At 45.2% G+C, this 21,789-nt stretch overlaps 1 protein-coding gene across 3 annotated transcripts in view; it reads left to right on the top strand.

The window, feature by feature from the left end:
- The window catches only part of ERICH1 (glutamate rich 1), a 179,318-nt gene that overhangs the window by 94,977 nt on the left and 62,552 nt on the right, over positions 1 to 21,789 (top strand). For all 3 annotated transcript variants that reach the window (XM_025188602.3, XM_006130972.5, XM_014577454.4), the window contains one exon: positions 21,097 to 21,471. In XM_025188602.3, the coding sequence (XP_025044387.3) occupies positions 21,097 to 21,471 (375 nt within the window). The remainder of the gene's footprint in view (positions 1 to 21,096; positions 21,472 to 21,789) is intronic.

The raw sequence follows: 21,789 nt of genomic DNA, 5'->3' as shown, positions 1-21,789 counted from the left end.
TGGCTCTGTAATCCTGGGCCCTGCTAAAGCCTGGTGCAAACATGCACACAGGCAGAACCTCAAGTAGGCAAATATGTGGAAATGCAACCCTTTGCCCTAAGGTAGCTGAATAAGACATGACCACAGTGTATGAATTACAAGTAGAGCTGAAACTTGTGGGAACAGGGAGCAAAATAATGGACACATCTTGCATTGATCAGAAATGGATCTGAATGAAAAGATACGATAGGGTTAAAAGGTCAGCGTAATTATGATTTGAAGAATAGGGAACTAACTTTAGCCAGTAAAGTGTGTAGCAATTATGAATATAGGCGACCAAGTCTAGCTTTGCTATAAAAATAGGCTTCGCAAAAACTTAGATGGGAGTGAGTGAGTAGGGTTAGCCCACATACCCTACTTGTTGTAACTAGAAGTCAGAACCCTTCATCCCGGCAGGAACACTGCGGGCGCCTCAATGCAGGGGAACCAAAGAGGCCGCGATCTCCTGTCTGGCACTGTAAGACTGCGTTATGGGTGAACTGTATAGGTATGTCTACACTACAGCACTAATTCAAACTAACTTAGCTTAGTTCGAATTAACTAAGTTAATTCGAACTAAGCTAATTCAAATTAGCGCATCTAGACTTAAAAACTAGTTTGAATTAGTGTTTTGCTAATTCGAACTAGCGCGTCCACACTGATTGGACGCTGGGTTGCATTTACGGGCAGCTGAAACTGGCTCTGGCAGGGCATCAGGTCAGTAGTTGCTTTGTGTGGCTGCTGTCTGAGGCTCATGCTTAAAGGGACCCCCCCTGAACAGCCGGTTCTCAGCTTTTCCGCTTGCTTGCCTACCTCGCCGAGGGACAGCAAAGCGTTTTTCTCTGCGCCTGTCTGTGTCGGTGGTTCCCATTTGGGACGCCGCCGCAGTTGGCAACATGGAGCCAGAGCTCGCCCTGAGCTTTTTGGTGCAGTTTTTGGTGCAGTTTTTGGACTTCTTGATGCAAGCCTGCCAGCAATGGCTGGAGGCTGCCTTGCACCACCTCGTGCACATCAGCCCCTTGTCTCTCCCTCTGGCCTCCCCGGGGGTCGTGGAGGAGCGGCAGCAGTGCACGGACGCCAGCGTGCCCCGCCACATCTGGCATCTGGACACCAGCAGCGACTGGTGGGACCACATCGTCTTGGAGCACTGGGGAGACAGACAGTGGATCCAGAACTTCAGGATGAAGAGGGACACCTTCCTGGAGCTCTGCAAGTGGCTCGCCCCTGCTCTGCGGCGATGGGACACTTGCATGAGGCCCGCCATCTCCCTCCAGAAGCATGTGGCCATCGCCCTCTGGAAGCTCTCCACGCCGGACAGCTACCAATCCGTCGGGAACCAGTCTGGCGTGGGGAGATCCACCATCGGAGCAGTGCTCATGCAGGTTCGGCACCCACTGGCCACTGGGCCAGGGTGGGAGGGGGGCTGCAAGGAGGGGATGGGCCACCCCAGAGAAAATGGGGAGGAAGGAGGCGAAAGTGCCCCGCACCCGAGGGTTCGGTCTGTCCCGGCCGTACTACACACCACCCGCGGGGGTTGCTTCCGGGAGTGGGGTGCGGGGCAGTGCCAGGGAACGAACACTCCTAGCTACCCGGGCGCCCCAGTTATTCACGGTTTGCTGTGTCCCTCTGCAGGTGGTCAAGGCCATCAACCGGGTGCTGCTCCGCAGGGTGGTCTGCCTCGCCAACCCGGACGCCGTCATCCGGGGATTCGGCACCGTCGGCTTCCCCAGTTGTGGGGGGGCCATTGACGGGACGCACATCACCATCCTTGCCCCGGAACACCAGGCCTCCCAGTACATCAACTGAAAGAGGTACTTCTCCGTGCTCCTGCAGGCCATGTGTGACCACCGGGACCAGTTCATGGACATTAATGTGGGCTGGTCCGGCAAGGCACACGACGCATGGGTGTTCCGGAACTCCTCCATGTGCCAGAGGCTGCAGGACGGGACCTTCTTCCCCGACCGCCACATCAGGGTCGGGGACGTGGACATGCCCGTCTGCCTGGTGGGGAATGCGGCCTACCCCCTACAACCCTGGCTCATGAAGCCGTACACGGGGCACCTCAACCCCTCCCGCCAGGCCTTCAATGCCAGGCTGACCAGGGCCCGCATCGTGATCAAGGGGGCCTTCGGCCGACCGAAAGCCAGATTTAGGTGCCTCCTCACCCTCCTCGACCTTGTCGAGCACAATATCCCTCCCGTGGTGGCAGCATGTTGCGTGCTGCACAATTTATGTGAGTGAAACGGGGTGGCTTTCCTGCCAGCCTGGATGGCTGAGGCTGAGCGCATGGCTTCCCACTACGCTCAGCCCCGCATCGCCGCCATCTAGGAAGCCCAGCGGGGGGCCGCCCAGATCTGGGAAGCCCTGCGGGAGAGCTTCCATGTGGAGGAGGAGGACTGTACTCTCCCTGCATGCCCCACTGGGGCCTTCTTTCCCCTCCCTAACCCCCCTTTCTAATGTCAAATAAAGACACCTGTTTTGACAACCAAAATCTCTTTTTATTTTACAGAACTGGGGTGGGGGGAGGGAGGAGTGAGGGTGGGAGGAAACCTGGGAGGAGGAAGCTGGAAATGGGAGGAAGGGAAGGGAAAGCTCAGGCTTGGGGGTCCTGCTGGCTCTCCCATCTCGCAGCACTGTGGGTACGGGGGCATCAGGGGGAAGTGGGTGTGGAGGGTGGGGCAGGAGGGACAGGGGGTGTGGAGGAAGCGGGAGGGGGAACAGGGGTGGGAGGAGGAACAAGAGCTGGGGCAGCCGCAGGGGTTGGAGCAGGAGGAGGCAGGAACCTGTCCACCAGGGTCTGGAGGTGACATCTGAGGGCACAGCTCTGCTCCTCCAGCACCTCCAAGCTCCTTTGCCACAGCCGCAGGTCCTCCCGGACCCAGTGCTCCTGGATGCGGATCTGGTGCTCCAGTAGCCGCAGGTGCCACCGCTGGTTGTCCTCCAGGTTCCTGGCACACCTGCTAGCCCGAGAGCGAGTGGCTGTTGCAGGCGGGGTGGTGAGCCCTGCAGTCCCAGGTGCTGTGGCTGTGGTGAAAGAAGAGCAGTGGTCAGTTCTCCCTGGGGACATGGTGGGTGAAACCCAGCCCCCCTCTGCAAGGCCAGGGCCCGTGCATGACACCCAGCTGTTGCTCCATGGTGGGCAAGGCCATGGCGCACGGTCCCTGGGCTCCTTCTCCCCACAACCCCCCGTACATATAAGGGGAGCATGATGGCACTCACATGTGGGGCCCTCCCCAGCCTCGGATGACACAGCCGATGTGCTCTGTGGGGTGCCTCGGGGGTCCTGGGTCCTGGGCAGGCTCCCTGCAGGCTCCTGGCTCTCGGTGTCCTCCTCCTCCATGTCCAGAACAGGTCCCTATGTCCTGGGGTCGATCACCACCTGGGGGGCATGGACGGCATGAGCCCCCAGGATGCGGTCCAGGGCCTCAAAGTGGGGGCAGGCCTCCGGGTCGTTCCCTGGCTGGGAGGCTGTCAGCCATGCGGCTGTAGACGGCCGCGTTCCTGTGGCTAGTGCGGAGACTGTGGACATTGGAGGCTTCCCCCCCAAACCTCGATGAGGTCCACGATCTCAGCACTAGACCAGGCGGGCGCCCGCCTCTTGCGGCCCCGAGCAGGCTCCTGTGAGCCGCCAGCCTGGTCCTGGGAAGAGGGGGAGGGCTGGATGGCAGCAGGTGGCTCGCTCATGCCGTGCCAGGTGCAGGGTCTGCTGGCTGGGTGCTGGCAGGCTTGCAACTGGCACAGGCACCATAGCCAGACTGTGGCCCTTTAAGGGCTCTAGGGCCGGGAGGGGGCAGAAGAGTTTCCCTGGTTGTGCCCAGAGTGGCCACCAGTGCAAGCTGGGAAGGGCTAGCCTCCCACTAGTTCGAATTAAGTGGCTACACAGCCCTTAATTCAAACTACTTAATTCGAACTAGGTGTTAGTCCTCGTAGAATGAGGTTTACTTAGTTCGAATTAAGCGCTCCGCTAGTTCGAATTAAGTTCGAACTAGCAGTTTGCATGTGTAGCGCCTATGAAAGTTAATTCGAACTAACAGCTGTTAGTTCGAATTAACTTTGTAGTGTAGCCATCCCCAATGTGAAATAGGCTTGAAACTGTTGTAGTTGTATTTAAGGCTTATAAACTGTATTAACTGTATTTGAGGCATGAAGGTATAATTACTGCATTTAAGGCTTGAATTAACTGCTTTTCAAGCTTGCAATAAATAAGGAAATGATTAAGTCTCTCTGGTGTGTCCTGGTTCCTATCATATCAAATTGTAGTGAACACACAAAAATGGAGTCACAAACAGGATCCGGGAGGATCGATGCCACTTTTCGGGCATGGTGGGATAGGAAAGAATAAGGACCCGGGGATGATACTGGGATGACCATCTGGTAAAAGTTCCCTGGATTTGGAAATTTTAAAAATGTTTTAATATTGATAATTACCTTATTTGTAACCTCCCATACTTTGACTAGCCACTGAAACATGAAACATTAATAGATGCTGGATCAAGCTGGTGTTATCAGCCCAAAAAAAAAAAAAAAAAAGACCATGCTTATTTTAATGGTAAATAATGAACAATAGAGGTAGCATATAAATGCTAGCAAACTTGTATAGCAAAGAGGAATTCCAAATCTAGTAACAGAGGTCAGATGAGAAGCTACCCTGAGAAACTAGGAAATCTATAAGCAGATATAGTGCGAAAGAGGTCAGAATAGTGCCAGCCAAATTTCCTTGCTGTCACAATCACTATATCAGTGTTATGGTACACAGTGTTAAATGTTGCTGAAAGGTCAGGAAGAATGAAAGAGAGAGAGTTCCCTTTTCATTATGTTAAGTAACACATTTGTAAGCTGCCATAAGGCAATCTTGACACTGGGTATAGATCTCTAGCCACCTAACTAGGTTCTGTGTTTTTGTACCTGATGTAGATAACAGATTTCTGCTTAATGATTCACCAATATAGGTAATGAACTCTTCGTTTGTTTTTCAGTTGGGCATTTAGAACAATTAAAGGTGTAAACACATGAGACCCTGCCTGGTTCCCCATTCTTGTCTTTACATGTTGACATTTTACAATAAACAATACAAGGTAAAGGCTTTATTTCTTCAAAATAATGGTCTTCGTCAGTTGTAATCAGAACCAATAAGATTCTGTAATCTACCATATTCTGAAAAGATTGGTGGGGTAAATGCAAGAAGAAAAACTCTGGCCTGCTGTCTCGATGCATGAAGATCAAGTGATGTTTCAGTTTAATCTGTTTTTGACCATTTCCGACTTTCAAATTAGAAGAAATCTTACTAAAACTAAGGCAGAGGAATTGTGATTTCCTCTGGAGCTTGTGTTCTTCCTATCACTAAAGAAGTTTTTACTACTAATTGCATACTGAATGGTACACACAGTAACTGAGTCAGACCCAGCTCAAGGTATCCCCTACAAAATGCATGTTTCTCAAGCTTCATGCTACGCACCTACATCCCCTGGAGGTGGCAGGTGTGTGTGTGTGAGTGAGAGAGAGAGAGGAGAGGGGGGGGGGGATGGCCTTGTCCTTAAGAGACTGGACAAAGCCTTGGAAAGGCTGATTCAGTTCCTAGCTCTACCCCAGCCTTCCTGTCTGATCTTGAGCAAGTCAATCAGGATCTGATCATATGCTCATTGATGTTAATGGCAAAGATATGGAGAGATCAAGGGCAAAATTCACAAAGATAATTGGACAATGAGTCCATCTTCAAAGCCACTGCTCATCGGTCACCTAAGTTTCTGCTGACAGGTATGCACAAGGCTGCCTAATCCTGATGCTGGCCCATAGCCAACAAGCAGCTCGGAACTCTGGAAAAACCTATCCATTGTGTCAACATGGCCCAATCCCTTCCTAATGGGGGTAATAGTATTTTTCTAACTCATGAGGCAGATGGGAGAATTAAAGCTTGTGAAGAATTAAGATATTTCAGTAATTGGCACTTTATAAGTACCAATGTAGCCAGAATCTGAGAAAAGTGAAAAGAACTACTATGCATACTTGTAAACATTATTATATAGCGGTTTATAGTTCAAACTGTATGAAGTGAAAAAGATTTTCAGTCCATAAAGATACTGGGCAGTTCTCCAGTAACTAATAGTGATAGCATCACCTCAAATCTTGGTTATGGTGTTAAATATGTAATGTGAAAAACTCTAGTTTGGATGCAGATGCCATATTTTTAGGCTTAGAGGAAATATAATAAGTGCAGACTATTTCCCTTATTACAGCAGGGATTTTATTTCCCTCGTGATGCCATGTAACTGAACTGATATAATAAAGTCCATCTCCTTTGTGTTTAAAGGAAGAGGTATTGAGCAATCCCAACTCCCACTGAAGTAAATAGGAGCTGAGGAAGACACTGCACTGGCAGACCCATAGGTGAACACTTCCAAGAATCTGATAACTTTCAGTGCTGCTGTGTTTGGATAACTAGCCTGAGAGACATGTTGGGACAGATTTTTCAAACTTCTGAGTAGGAATGTGAATGGTTAACCAGTTTACTGGTAAGCTTATCCAACCTTTCACATGCAGCCCCTTGCTTAGCCGGCCTGCCACCGCCATCCCTCCACACCCCATTTAAGCAGTAAACCATTTTAACATAACATTTAATCCATTAACTGATTATTTGGGATTTTACATTCCTAATACTAAGTACCCACAACTCCAGATCACCACAGTAGCATTTTACACAGGATATTTATGGTGTATTCCCGACTTTTATCTTAACTAATATGTGGATTTTACATTTTTTGTATGTGTAAATTTCACTTCCCCAAATTTAAATCAGTGGGGAAGATTTTTGAGCCAGGTCCTCTGTTGCTTGTAAATCAACATAGATTTGTTGACATAAATTGGCGCTCTGCCTGTTTATGCCATGAAGGATCTGGTCCATGATATTCTTCATTCCATTTCTCAGAATTCACCTAACATGGTGTTAATGTAGCATTGCGTCTCCTCATTAAAAAGTTTCTAACTTAACATTTTAAACCATACATAAAATGAACTTTGAATATCCAATGTACAAATTTTAATCCAAATCTGTATTAATAACACAAAACCACCCATGTAGAGAAGATACTACAAAATAAAAATACTCAAAAGGTTTGTATTCCTTATAATACACCATGACTAGCAATCAGGCATGCTGTCAGAGATTTAAAAAAATCAGTAGAATTTAGAACAAAGCAATAAATTAAAGAATATTTTAGAATATTTTAAAGCCTTATAATCATGTTTACTAAAATTGATAAATTAGAACAGATTTTTAGTACTCAGTTATATCATTTTGGTCTTTCAGAAGTAATTTTCAAATTGCAACTACATTTCTGTCCTTTATACTATTAATTACCAGGAGTTATAATAAATATCACATTTTCCACATTAAATCACTTGTCATTTAACAGTCTGCAGTCCATTAGTTCAAATTAAGCCTTATATCCAACATCAATTTATCCTAACTGAAAATGGAAATTTTAAATGCCACTCAAGTGTTTTAGTATTCTGGCTTTTCTCAACATTCCTCTTTTATTTTTCAGAGAAAAAGGGAACCCTGTGGGTTCTTTAAACTTCCAGTTCATCGAAGACCAAATTAGGGATGTAAGCAAGTAGTCAACTAACCAATAAGCCTAGGCAGCAAAGGAGGGGGGAAGCAGGAGCCAGTGCTGAGGAGAGCTGGCTTAAAAGGCAACACCAGCGGGGAGGTCTGCTGGGACCCATGTGAACAAGCTGGCAGCTCGTCTCTTAAAATGTGGAGCGACAGTGGGGGTAGGTCCAGGACCCAAGACAGCTGGGACTGAGCCGAGCTGCCTTCCTTTATCAACCAGTCATGTAGTCGATAAAAAGTCCATTGACTACATATTACCTGCTTCTTAACATCCCTAGACCAAGTATCAAAAAAGGATTTTAAAGAAGACTCTTTGAAATGTTAATCTGTGACGTATAAAATTAGAAGAAAAATCAGATTCATTTTATTGAAAACAAACATGTGATCTGAAATGTTTAAAATGTCTTCAGATTTGTTGTTATAAATTATTTCCGTAAAAACCCACTTCCGTGACTGGCCAAACTTGATGGTAGCTTCAGTTCATGTACAGAAACAATCTTATTAAGAAAATAATCTATTTAGCAGCAATTAGGCTCTGCAGCTGTTAAATTGTAAATGTTCTGTGAGCACCCACAGCTTGGCATCTTTATAGCATTTCTGATTCAATAGCCCTAAAAGAAGTTGATTGGCACAGAAAAGTGGCTTTAGCCTTCATTGTCACTTTTCCCCAAATTGTGAAGCTTTAGAGCTGCCTACTTTTTTTTATCTGAGTGTCTGTCTTCACCTCAAATTAAGGTGTAATTGTAACATGGGCAGGCAAATCTGTGCCAGTTTTAATAGTTAGTAAGAATAATAACAGCAACTAAGACTTGGCAGCACAGCAGAGAATAGCAACCCAAGTATGTATTCAGGATCTTCGGTACACTTGTACCGGGGCTGATAGCCTGTGCTGAAATGTATGCTGCCATATATGGCTATCGTAAGTAACACAGGAAGGCATACAATTGCACCTTCAGCTGGCTGCATAAACATTCCCTTTATGTCAAAGTAGTAATTACCAATGAGGTTGGGGAACTTACTGAGAAAATGTAGGAAGTGCTGGCTAGAGTCTGAACATGAAGGTGGTTAGTTGACAGGTCCTAGTGAGAGGTCAATCAAGAAAAGCCAAAATGCATAAATGTAATTTAAAATTAAAACAGAGATCATTAAGCATTCAAGTTTCTTATGTTTAAAAACCAAGCCACGGAGTTGTCAAGCTCCAAGGGCCAGATTGATTCACATTTTTTAAAAAAGTATTATATGTATTATGTCTAGGATCTCAAATTGTGGGGGAGGATGCCATTGTGATAGGTACTTACAAACACAGAGCAAAAAATACAGTCCCTCCCTAAAAGAGCTTACAATCTAAATATAAGATAAGAGATGAGAAATGGAAACAATGAAGTTGGCATTGGTCAACATGGTAAACTGAACTGTTGTCAGACTTTTTTAGACATGGCAAAGGAAAGTTTTGAAGGAGGATAATGAATTATTTTTAAGGATGTTTATAGGGAGCTCCTCCCAAGTATGAGGGACAACATGGGAAAAAGTATGAAGATCCTTGTTTTAAAATGTAACGAGTGATGAAGGCTGGCATCCTGGACTAACTGGAGATGGGTGTCAACATTTCAGTAATAAATGACAATGAGCGTGGAATGGGGAATAGCCTATTAAGGGCTTTTAGAAGTAAGACAAGCAGGTTATGTTTGATATGATGGAGAAGGACTTTGAAGAATCCTGTGGAGAGTTGCAAAGATAGGGGTGACATGGTCAAAGTGACTTAGAAAAAGATTTTTGCAGCAACATTTTGAATGGATCTGCGGGGGCAAAATTGCTTGTGCGAAGGCCAGAGAAAAGGATGTGTAATAATCAAGACGTGAGGTAATGAGATTTTGGATGAGTTTTAGCTATGTCGATGGATAAAGAAAGGCCAGATCTTAGAGATATTGTTTAGAAAGAATCTGCAAATTTTAGATGTAGCCAGGATATGAGAACCTAGAGCAGAATTTCTCACATGTGGCCCCTATGGCTGCATTCAGCCTCCAGCAGATTCTTTTTTTGAGGACCTGACAGCTTCCAAAGCATAGACAGAGACTGGGGAGGCAAAGCAGCAATCCGTCCTTGTAGCACCCAGCAGAGTGGTGGTGGTGGTGGTGTCCATAGTCACTCAGTAAAATTATTTGTAACTAAGGTCCCCATGTAAAGTACCAACACTTCTGATTACAAATCTCCTGAATGGCATTATCAAGGGCAGTGTGAAATGCTACCTTGATGTTTGTCCTGGTATCAGCAGGCAGGGATGTCCCTAACTTCCCCCCCCCCCCCCATTAGGGTGTATACCCCCCCAGAATTTCCCCAACATGCCTCCAGTGTTGTGAACTATGGTGCCATACAGCCCACCTTCACCCTCACGGTCTCATCCCTCATCGGCCCTGACACCCCCCCCCTTGTAAATTCGAATACCCCCCCATAATTTTAATTCCTGTGGAGGCTACTGCCAGCGGGGATCAGTGCCCCGTATTGGCAGCTTCTTTGGGAGCTCCAGGAAGTAACTCTGAAGACACATAGGACCTATGTGCATGGTGTCAGAGGCAGTTCTTGTCAGTGAGTCGCTGCTGTGTTTAGTCACTATGGCACTCCCCTGGTCAACTCCCTCCTTCCACACAGCAGGACACAGAGAGCCTGGGGTTCTGCAGGCAGCTGGTGAATTCCTGATCTATGTTCCCTGCAGCAGACTCTCACTGAAGAGCCACAGAATGAAGGAACAGAGAGACAGATTTGTCAGAGTGGCCCCCCAGTAAGAGTCTGTGGCTGTACTCTGGAGCCACCAAAACAATTGTGTGAATGCCTGATCTAGAGAGAGATTTGCATTCAAGATGACACCCAGTTTATAGTTCTGACTGAGAAGCGGAGTGGTGGTGATGTCTGAAGTGACTAAATAAAAAAGCTTTCTGTAAACCAAAGTCCCCATGTGAAGTACCAGCACTCTGTGATGTATGTCCATCTGAAGTGTGAGCCATATGAAGTAAGATCGATCACAAATCTCTGAAAGTCAGTGGGGTTCTTTTAAGTGACTTCAATATGCTTTGGATTTCATGTATTGGGTACAGTTATCTCTAGGGAAAACAAATTCATTAGCAGGAATTCTCTCTGCACTCTGAGGATAACTATGGCCCATATGTGCATGAAGTAAGAACATATAATGTGAACCAGTGACAGGCAGCTGAGACTAGATGAATTCAAATTAGAAATAGGACATCATTTCAGCAGTGCAGATGAGTAACCATTGGAAGAAAGTAGCAAGGGAGACTGTCATTCTCCACGTCTTGATATCTTCATATCAAGGTGGGATGTCATTCTGAAGATACTCATTAGTCAAACATACAAATTATTGGGCTCAATATCAGGGTAACTCTGTGAAATGTAGTGATCTGTGATATACAGGAGTTGAAAATAGTAGATCTTCTAGTTCTCTTTTGACTTCAGCTCCATAAACTGTGAAGAACATGTCTCATACAGGCTTCTTCAACCTTCCAGGATGGAAAAATCAATTTGTCATAGAGAGCAGAGATACTTCATTTATTATTATCCATTCATTTTTACAGTAGTCCTAAGATGCCAGGGTTGCACAATGATGATCACTGCACAAATATATAATGATTATTGGCCTGTAGAGCTTATAATCTTTGATGCTGAAGTAGACCGCAAAAGAAACTACATATGAGTAAACCCATTACAACTGTGTTTCAGAAAATCAGGAGACTGAAAATGCTAATTTCTAGTGCTATGTTTTTGAGTTCTTTTGAAAATTGTTATTATTTCCCATGCACCATAAGTCTTAGTGCATTTGCTAGCCACTGTTTTTTTCCCCTCTTCGACAAGTTACATCCTGCTGATACCATTTAAGTTGCACCATAAATAGCATATTTTTTCTCTCTCAAACAACCTAAATCAAAATGAAATTCATTTACAGTGACTGCTTGGTGCACTATGGAAAAATATGTAATGACAGGGAAGGGGAAAAAAAGCTTAAAATAGATGGAAGATAAAAAGAGCCAACTCATTTTATTTGAGCAAAAGAAGATGAATGCTATTCTCTGAATATAAATACTGCATACACATGGGTGGCATGTGCCTCCTCCATTTGGGTAGACTGAGTGTGCCCAGACAGTGGCCTCACCCCTACTTAGTCTCCTTCCCCTGAAGTTCTGCCCATGCTCCACCGCTGGCCCTGGTCAGCCCCTTCCTAAGGCTCTCTGCCATCTCCACCTCTCCATCCCCTGCCCTCACCTCCTACTGCTCACCAGCCACTTACATGTGCCTCTTTGTCCCCTCCTCTAGTGCATCCTATCCACCACTCATGCTTCTTCACCCTCTCCTGAGAGGCTTCCACATAGGTGGAGTGGAGACAGGGAGAGGAGAAAGGATGATGGAACCTATGGGGGAAGAGGACAAGCAGGAATGGGGTCCTGGGGCACAGGGTGGGTGGGGCCACAGATGGCACACATAGCTGGGACAACGGTCCAGCTATTTAGGGAGGCTTATCCTCTTCTGGCCTCTAATACCTGTCCCCTATGCATAGACATCTTCCAAAAAGCCCATTGTGTGAATTTGAAAGTCCTTGACCAAATATGGTAATCAGCTGTGACAATCCCAGTATCTGGCACTAAGAATGCATTTTAAAGGAATCTTTTTAGAAACCTGTTGTGTACAAGAACTTTATTTCTTCAGACATTACACTTGACTCTCTATCTTTTTCCACCTCTGCTATTTTGGGTCATATCTATCCAGTGGAAGGCGGGCATGTATCTACTCTTTGTGCCTTTGAAAAATCTCCCTCTAAATCTGTGCTCTGCACTGTCTTTTTAAATTTGGGGTGCTGTTGACTCTAATCTGTAAAGATCCGCTGGCCTGATTTTCAGTAGTGGTGAGCACCCATACTTATATAAAAATTGGTGGGAGCCTTAAAAATCTGGCCCTATAGGGTGAAGGACTTACCTTCCTTAGGCATAGGGTTGCAAGGAGTCCAGTTTTTTAGTGGAATGCCCTATCAATAGTCATTTTGCCTTTAAAAGTCTAGGTGGTAGTACAGTGGGCCTATGACAGGCTCCCTGTCTGCCGTGGCTCCATGCTGCTCCCAGAACCAACAGTAAATCCCCCTTCTGATTCCTTCACGTAGGGGCAGCCAAGGGGCTCTGCATGCTGCCTCCACCACAAGTGCTGGCTGTGCAGCTCCCATTGTCTAGGAACCACAGCCAGTGGGAGTTGTGGGACAGCACTTGTGGACAGGACAGCACGCAGAGCCACTTGGCTGCAACTCTTCCTAGGATCCAGAGGTGGAAATAGTACTGCTTCCGGGAGCTGCTTTGAGGTAAGCACCACCTGGAGCCTGCACTCGCCCTAACCTGTCCTAGCCCTGAGCCTCTTCCTGCCTTTCGAACTGCTCAGCCTCAGCCTGCAGTGTCCTCCTGCAACCAAAACCCCTCATGCCCACTGCCATCCTATAGCCTCTACCCTCAGCTGGAGTTCTCACCCTCACATGCTCCATCCCCCTGCCCCAGCCCTGATCCCCCTCCTGCCCTCTGAATATGTCAGTCCCAGCCCAGAGCACCCTCTTGCCACCCAAACCCCTCATTCACAGCCCTACCTTGGAGTCTGAACCCCCAGCCAGAGCCCTCATCCCTTCTGCACTCCCCTCCCCCCAGAGCCCACACCTCCAGACCAGCGCCTATATTTCAACCCCCTGCCTCATTCCAGAGTTGCCTCCCATACTATGGACTCCTTGGCTACAGCCGATATCCCTCTCCACACTGAACACCTGATCTCTGGGCCCACACGAGAGCCCACTCCTCCAGCTGGAGACCTACATAAGAACGTAAGAATGGCCATGCTAGATCAGATGAGAGGGCCATCTACCCCAGGATCCTGTTTTCTGACAATGCTAGTGCAAGGTGCCCCAGATGGAATGAACAGAACAGGTAATCATCAAGTCATCCATCCCCTGTCGCTCATTCCCATTCAAGCAAACAGAGGCTCGGGAAGGCAACCCTGCCCATACAGACTAATAGCCATTGATGAACCTATCTTCCATGAATTTATATAATTATTTTTGAATCCTCTTATAATGTTGGCCTTCATAACATCCTCTGGATTCAACAGGTTGATTGTGCATTGCGTGAAGACCTGCTGCTTATTTATTTCATTTGGTGAATCCTAGTTCTTGTATTATGAAAAGGAATAAATAGCATTCCTTATCCACTTTTCTATACAACAGTCATGATTTTATAGACTACCCTTACCGCCTCTCACATCCCAAACTGCTGTCTCAGCCTAGAGCCCCCCTCACAACCTGACTTCTTTCTGTCCCATGTTGGAGCCTGCACCTCCAGCCCAGTGAAAATAAGCAAATGAGAAAGGAGTGTGAGCGACAGAGAGAGGGATGGGGCAGGGTGAGGCCTTGAAGGAATAATGGGGCAAGGTGTTGAGTTTTGTGCATGTTGACAACCCTATTTCGACACCACCTTTTCCCCTACTGAAGCCAACAGCTGGCATTTGCTCAGTCTTCATGTGGGAGTGAAGGTTAGGTGTTTCAGTGGAGGTCACTCAGATGTGTTCATTCACCAGAGACATTATGGTAACTTTAAGGTGACAGTACAAAACTTGTCTTTTCAATTGCTAGCACTGAATTTTTCTTTGTGGTTGGGCTGTGGGAAAATGCAGAAAAGGGAGACTTTGTCAGACACATTAAATGCAAGTTTGTATTTGTGTCATATGGCCAGGTGCCATGAGAATGGATGCATATGAATATCGATCAATAAATGAAGTCAATATGTAAGAATGAAGCATTACTATTATAATCTTAATTTCTATTTTGTCTTGAAGATCTCAACGGGACTTTCAAGTGTATGAGTATTTAGTAAACAAATCCATTCATTCTAATGAATATTAATGATCTGAGCCCTTTATTTCAATCTGAAGCAGTGTTTATGGTGTTTTTATGACTGTATTCTATTTAATATGTTCTTATTAGAATTGCTTGGACAATATAAATTATGAAAACATACTAATATCTCAAAAATAACAGATTTCTTGAATCAATAGCAAGAAATTATTATTAGAGCAATCTTTGTCACTTTGGTTTTTCCAAGAATGTAAGAAGCCCTACAAACTGCTATATGGTGCAAGAGATCAATCAATTAATTAACAGTGGAACATCACAGATTTGAACATGCATTCCAAACTGATGAGTAAAAGTCAGATTCTAATATCTTGGACTCACTTTAAGTAGTAAGTCTTACTTCTCAGAGAACCCATCTGAAATCCAGTTCGTAAAGACATAAAAATTTGATCCAAAAAGTGTCATGAATGGGAGCAGTGCATGTGATATGTCACATTCTGATGGGCAAGCAAGGAGCACAAAGATTTAGGCATTCCTATACTGCAATGATCCCCAAACTTTTCCCATTGTGACTCTTTATCCATAATGGAAATTGTCCACGTCACCCCTGGTAACTGTAGTTGGGAGCTGACCTAGAAGCAGAGCCATGGTTGGGATTGGGAACCATTGGGTAGGAGCCAGGGCTGGGTGTGGGGCCATATCTGGGGCTCAGGTCAGGGCTGTGGCTATGGCTAGAAACAGAGCCACAGCTGGGGCCGGGAATGTGGCAGGAAGCTGAGGCTGAGGCCAGGGCTGGAGCAGAGCTGGAACAAAGTGGGACTGGATGGGCCTCTTTTTCGGTCCTTTATGGACACAAGCTCAGGCCCCTCTTTGTCCTTCCAAATGTTTTTCCACTCCCCACAGATTGGAGATCACTGCTATACTGGAACAGACCGATACTCCATAGGCACAGTAACAGTGCAGTACCAAAAATGCTTCATTGAAGGTGAAAGAAAAATTGTAGTGGCAGTTGTGGGTTATCCCTTCCCCAAGACAGAGATTCCTCCTAACCCCCAAATCTGTTAGAGGCTGGCTTATACCATCAGCCTGAGGGCCTGTATATCATCCAAAACTCTTATTTGCTGTTAATATTTCTATTATAGCATACTATATATTTCTGTTATTCTTGCAGTCCAAATAAATATCTAGTCCTTTTTTAATACTTGTAAGCTCATGGCCTCAGTGTTGTCTTGCATCAGTGAGTTACATAAGAACATAAGAACGGCTGTACTGGGTCAGACCAAAGGTCCATCTAGCCCTGTAGCCTGTCTGCCGACGGTGGCCAGCACCAGGTGCCCCAGAGAGGGTGGACCGAAGACAATGATCAAGCGATTTGTCTCCTGCCATCCCTTTCCAGCCTCTGACAAACAGAGGCCAAGGACACCATTTTATTCCCTGGCTAATAGCCTTTTTTGGACCTAACCTCCATAAAATTATCTAGCTTCCACAGGCCAACTCACTTTAAGAAAAAAGTATTTACTTTTTTCTATTTTCAATTTACTTCAAAGATAGCAAATTCAATGTTCCCTTGTCCTTGTACTATGTAATGTGCTCTAACTTCTCCCTATCATTCCTTTATTTATATGTTGTTATCACAGCCTCTTTTATTCATCTGAACTCTCATGTAAATAGTGCTAATATTTGCTGTCTCTCTTTATGTGGTATTTTTCCAGTCTGTTCATCATTTGCACTGTTATTTCATAATTCACCTATTACAGTAAAACTCCAATTGTCCAGCATCCAGTGGTCTGGCACTCCAGATAGTCTGGCACCAACTGGAACCCGGAAGTGCTCCGGCCAGCCAGACAATTGGAGCTGCTCTGCCCCCGGCTTCCCTAAGTCCGCTGCTGGTCTGTTTCAGCAGCGGTAGACTTGGGGAAGCTCTGGGGCAGAGCACCCCAGCTGCTCTGCCCCCGGATTTCCCAAGTGAGCCATTGCTGAAACTGACCAACAGCTGATTTGGGTAAGCCGGGGGCAGAGCAGTGGGAGTGCTGCTGGGTTGGTCCCGTAGTGCCGCCCTCTCCCACACTGCGCAGTTCCCCGCCGACCCGCACCCCACTCCACCCCACCCCAGACCTCTGATAGCCCCCTTCCGGTACTCCGGCATATCTGATAATACGGCACCCCGTAGGTCCTAAAGGTGCCGGATTATCAGAAGTTTACTGTATTTGGTTATATTCTGATGGTAATGGGATGACCCGCACTGAATACAGTATTGCAGATAAGAGAATGCTATTGATTTATACAGTGGATTTATAATATTTTTTCTATTCTTATCTATTCCATTTCTTCTCCATCCTTATATTTTGTTTACTTTTCTGACTAGCCAGGTGGAGTGACCAGTAGGAATGTAGGTGGGGGTTTCAACCTGGGACAAAGGAATTGGGGTTTTTTCTTTTCTCACTTTTGTCTCTCTGGGAGTTCTCTGCAGCTACAGAGAGGGACAAGCATGTCTCTCTCTCTCTCTCTCTCTCTCTCTCTCTCTGTCTCTCTCTCTCTCTCCAAGATACCATTCTTCATTTTCTGTAAGTAGGGTAAAGTTTAGGTAGTTTCGTTAGGTTTTATTGTTTTAAGGATTGGGTATGGGATCTGAGATCTGGCACTGCTTAAAAGATGTTTTGGCTTTTCTTTGTAACTAAGTTCTAGGCCCATGGAGTTTCTCCATGAGTATATTTTGTTACCTCCCTATCTAGTCATTATGTTTGCAACAGGAATATTGTTGTAATAATAAAAGTTCTTTCTTTTCTTTTTATTAACCTGGCAGTGGTTAATTGTGTGCCTTGATTTTTATCTTAGGGGTGAGATTTCCCAAATGATCTTCCCCCGGATTTCTTTATCAACATTTGGGTGGTGGCAGCGGAAGTTTTGTTCCCAAGATCTAGGTTTTTAAGATTTTTGGGGAAGTTTTATACCAAAGCCTGGTAGATAAGGCTTTGGGGTACACTTGCTGGCCCCCACTTCTGCATTTATCATGCCAGAGTGGGGAAGGAGCCATGACAGAGATGTCCAACACAGATGGCCAGGTCTTTTTCCTGAGTTGACACAATTCATTAAGAATCTAGTATTGAGTTTTTCAATGTATTTTCTCGTCCTGTGTGCATTACTTCTCACTTATCAACACTGAGGTGTTTTTTTTCCTGCATCGAGTATCATAGTTGTCGTACTGTGGTACTGTATCTGATGCAGCACTTACTGATTGGCTAGAGAACAGGATGTTTAACTTAGGAAAGATGAAGAGAACTAAGTACACCTAAAAATGCTAGGTCTGATTCTGCTCTAACTTACACTGGTGTAAAACAGATGTGACTCCATTGAAATCAATGGAAGTACACCATTTCTGAACCAGTATATATTTGGGAAGAATCAGTTCATTCTGCCTTTTCACCCTGCTGCCTCCAGACTTCATGCTATACTGAGCTACAAAGGATAGGAAAACCTTGCACTTCACTCAAAATTTCTAATATATTAATCCCTTTCCACCCTTTTGATATATTTTTCTTGACGGCTTCAAGCTTTTGGGGTGTGCCTGCCTCCATAGAATGAAATAGCTGCCTTGATCCTTAGTGGTCTCTGGCTGCCACAAAAGCAGCCCTGAGAAAATACAGCTAACGAGCTGGATCGAGCCTGCCAAACCACTGGATCTGGCTCACAGACACTGCAGGGAGCCTCAAGCAGGCTCCCCACTTCCCTCACCCCACCCGTGCACCGCTCAGAAACACAGCTGTGGGGTGGTTTCACTTTATAAATTGAGCCCAAGAGGGAACTTTAGGAGCTGCTCCCACCCCCAGCATGATCCCATTGGCAGGCTTCTCGACAGAAACTGGCCAGTGGGAGATGCCTGTTTCAATAACAGGCAGCCACGAAGCACAAGGGGCTAGTAGTTATTTACACTGCAGCCTGTGTGAGGGCAGGGCGGGCAGGCAGGGAGGCTGATTCAGGAACAGGCTGCTGACTGGTAAGTCTCCTGGTCAGAGCCTGCCTCTGGCACCCCAGACCCTCCTTTCCCCAACCCCCTACCCCCTGCTTCTGCCACCTTACTCCACATACCCAAATCTTCTGCCCCCTTCCTGCACCCGTACCCCCTCCCAGATCCAGCAACCCAATCCCCTGTCCCAGATCATAGTCCTCTCATGCCCTAGCTCACAACCCAAACCCTATACCCCCTCCTGTACCCCAGTTCCCTTCCCCAGATCACAATCCAACCCCTTGCACTCCAGTCCAGTGCCCCAGGTCACAACTGCCTCCTTCATTCAAATTCCCTCCTGTACCCCAAGCTCCCTTTTGCACCCAGCCTCCATCCCAGACCCTGCACCTCATCCACTAATGTCATGGAAGATTGCAGCCCTCAGTCACTTTCCACATTCTTGGAGTGGTCCCCCATCAAAAATTATTGCCCACCCCTAGTCTATAAGGTGCCACAAGACTCCTCGTCACTTTTGGAGAATATGGCAGCTGAAACAGATTATAACTTCTTTCGTGATCAGAAATTGATGTGCTTATATAAAAAGAGGGTTAAGTAATTTCAGGGTTATCAAATTTTATGGTACGATTTACCTATTATAAAAAAGTTAATCCAGTCAAGCCCAAAATAGATATTAAAATGCAACATTGGTGCTTTGTTTATATTTTCTTCCCCCATTCATCCCTGCCTTTAGCTCTCATATTTTACTCCTCCAGGGCTACACAGACGGTATTTTTCCTACATCCCATATGTCCAAATCCTACAGAAAGATGTTTAGCTCAAATATCATGCATATGAAATGCTCCATAGTGCAGGTACAAAGTGCAACTTAGTTTTTGGTATGTCTTTAACAGTTGCAGAACAGAAAATTTATTTTTTGCACATCTTCACAGAAGGAATCAAAATTTTCTTTGCAGTGAGTCATCCATCATCTAAACAGGAACTGAGGGTCTTGTAGTGATATTAGAAGAGAGAGAGTGGCTCAGAGCTAATGGAATTTGAGATAGAAGAGGAAACACAAATGAAAGAAGCCCCCAGTTACTGAGAAAATAGAGTCCAAGGTTGGAGGGCCACACAAGTTGTGGATGTCAGAGGCAAGTGGATGGAGTGTGCAGAGCAGCCAGCAGTGTGGACCTGATTCACTAGCATAAAACTAGTGTAATGGAGTAAAACCCCTCCTTTGACTTCAGCAGAATGACAGTGGTGTAAAACTAATTTGCAGAAACTCAGGGCATGTTTTCAGTTGAATTCAGAATTTGAAAATAAAAGGACAATAAGGGTTAAATGGTCTTGCTTTCTGAAGTGAGACAGAAAGGCAGCAGTGTTCAGGGCCCCATGAAGATTGTGAATAAGGATATCATTAGATTGTAAAAAAGAATTGCAGTTAGTAAGACAGGACATTACTTTAGGCATAAATAAGGATTTCAGCAGCATCACAGTCAAAGTTAGGGTGGACTTTGGCAATCTTCTGTTGGTGTTGACAGACAAGACTTGTGTTCAGAGGTAATGTGTGGGAGAGACGGTAAGTCCAGTGTTATGGATGATTTCAAAGTTTTGGCTTTGGGTGCAAAAATAAGATCTGAAAAAAGGAGCATAAAGCAGGGGACTTCATCCTCTTGTCATTTCAGCCTTTTAAAAGTGAAGCAATGGAGAAGTTTTGTTATAATCAGGGAATGACAGTCAAGACAAGCAGTTAGAGCAGTGGTTCCCAACCTTTTCCAGATGGGGACCCATTTTGACAATTCAGGAAGACTTAGTGACCCAAGGCAATTCAAACAGGGGGAGGAGGGAGGGCAGAACCACCTGGGGAGACACTTGGCGACCCTTTTGAAATGTAATGGTGACCTATATTTGAGTTCCAACCCATAGGTTGGGAAACCCTGAGTTAGTGAGACCAGCAGTTTTTAGTCAAGGACGTTGTTACCTTAGGTGTCTTTCTCCATAAATGTGATGTCCAAGGCTACAGCTATCAATGATGTAAATGAAAAAGAGGAAAAGAAAGAACCAAAGACTGAGAGCTGAGTTATGCATTTAAGGCACTGTCCTACAATGAGGGTATTCAGGAGCTTCATCAATCATTTGTAGACTTGTAAGCAGTCCTCTTCTGTGCTCGGTCAATTCCACTGGCTGATGTTCAGAAGGGTGTGTGTGGGGGGTCTGTCTTGAGTCTGTTATCAAATACCAGTGACAGCACAGCAAAAGCACCACCTTTACTATGTTGTGCCCCCATATGTGTGAGAGTGTTCTTTCATTCTTACTCTCTGAATAGGGCCATACATAATATGGCCCTGAGTCTTGAGGCCTCTCATACAATGAATAAAGAAAAGTAAAGTAAATGGAAGGAAAGAGACACTGGCCTTCCTATTAGATGCATCCAAGATCTTTGAGCTGTTGTTGTAGCTGTGTTAGTCCCAGGATATTACGAAGACAAGGTGGGTGAGATAATTTCTTTTTCTGGATCAACTTAGACTCAAGATGTGTCATTGATAGGTATAGCTGAAAGCCACACTGAAGAAAAAAAATAAGATTAGGAGCACCTAGACATTCCAGAATTAGAAAAACATTATTAATATGACTCTTTTAAACCTACAGATGAAGGTTCTCAAGGACAACCCAAGAGAAGGCGCATTCGAAGGAAGAAACAAAGAAATATTGTTGGAAATCCTGAAAATGTATGTGGAGGACAAACTGAATCTGGGAAGCATGAGACTCTGTTTCAAGATAATTTACAGCTGCAGCAGACAGAAGACACAAAAATAAGCAAAAATAAAAAGAGGAAAATGAAAAAGAAACGACAAAAAGAAAAAATGAGAGCAGCTGGCTTGCTAACAAAAACCACTGCTGTGGATTTTACATATCAGCCTGAGAAGGACAACAGTGAGGAAGCAGACATTAAAGACATATATGAAAAAGCAGATGGCATTTTGGACTTCTTGCAGGCAACACAAGAAATCTATTTTGCTGACAGTATGTACCAACCTTTTTTTTCAATAACATTAACAGTTTGAAATTAGGAAAAATATGCATATTATATCTATACAAAATGGGCTATGTCCATTGCTGGCTTATTAATCCACTGAAGAGAGTAAGGGTTACAAGTGCTTAGCACATCTAAAACTCAGATCCCCTTTTTAGGTCTCTAAATGTGCAGATAGGTGCCCATCAGTAAAAAATGAGTTCTCTGGTTCCCTCCTCTTTAAAATATGTATAATATTGCTTTACTGCTTTTGTAATTCACATAGTGAACCTTGGACAAAAAGTACCAAATCATCCAAATTGGATTTT

Source organism: Pelodiscus sinensis, chromosome 3 (assembly GCF_052426305.1).
Source record: "Pelodiscus sinensis isolate ZL-2025 chromosome 3, ASM5242630v1, whole genome shotgun sequence".
In the NCBI taxonomy this organism is placed as follows: Eukaryota; Metazoa; Chordata; order Testudines; family Trionychidae; genus Pelodiscus; species Pelodiscus sinensis.
Note: the sequence above shows the minus strand (reverse complement) of the source record. Positions and strands in the feature narration are given on the sequence as shown.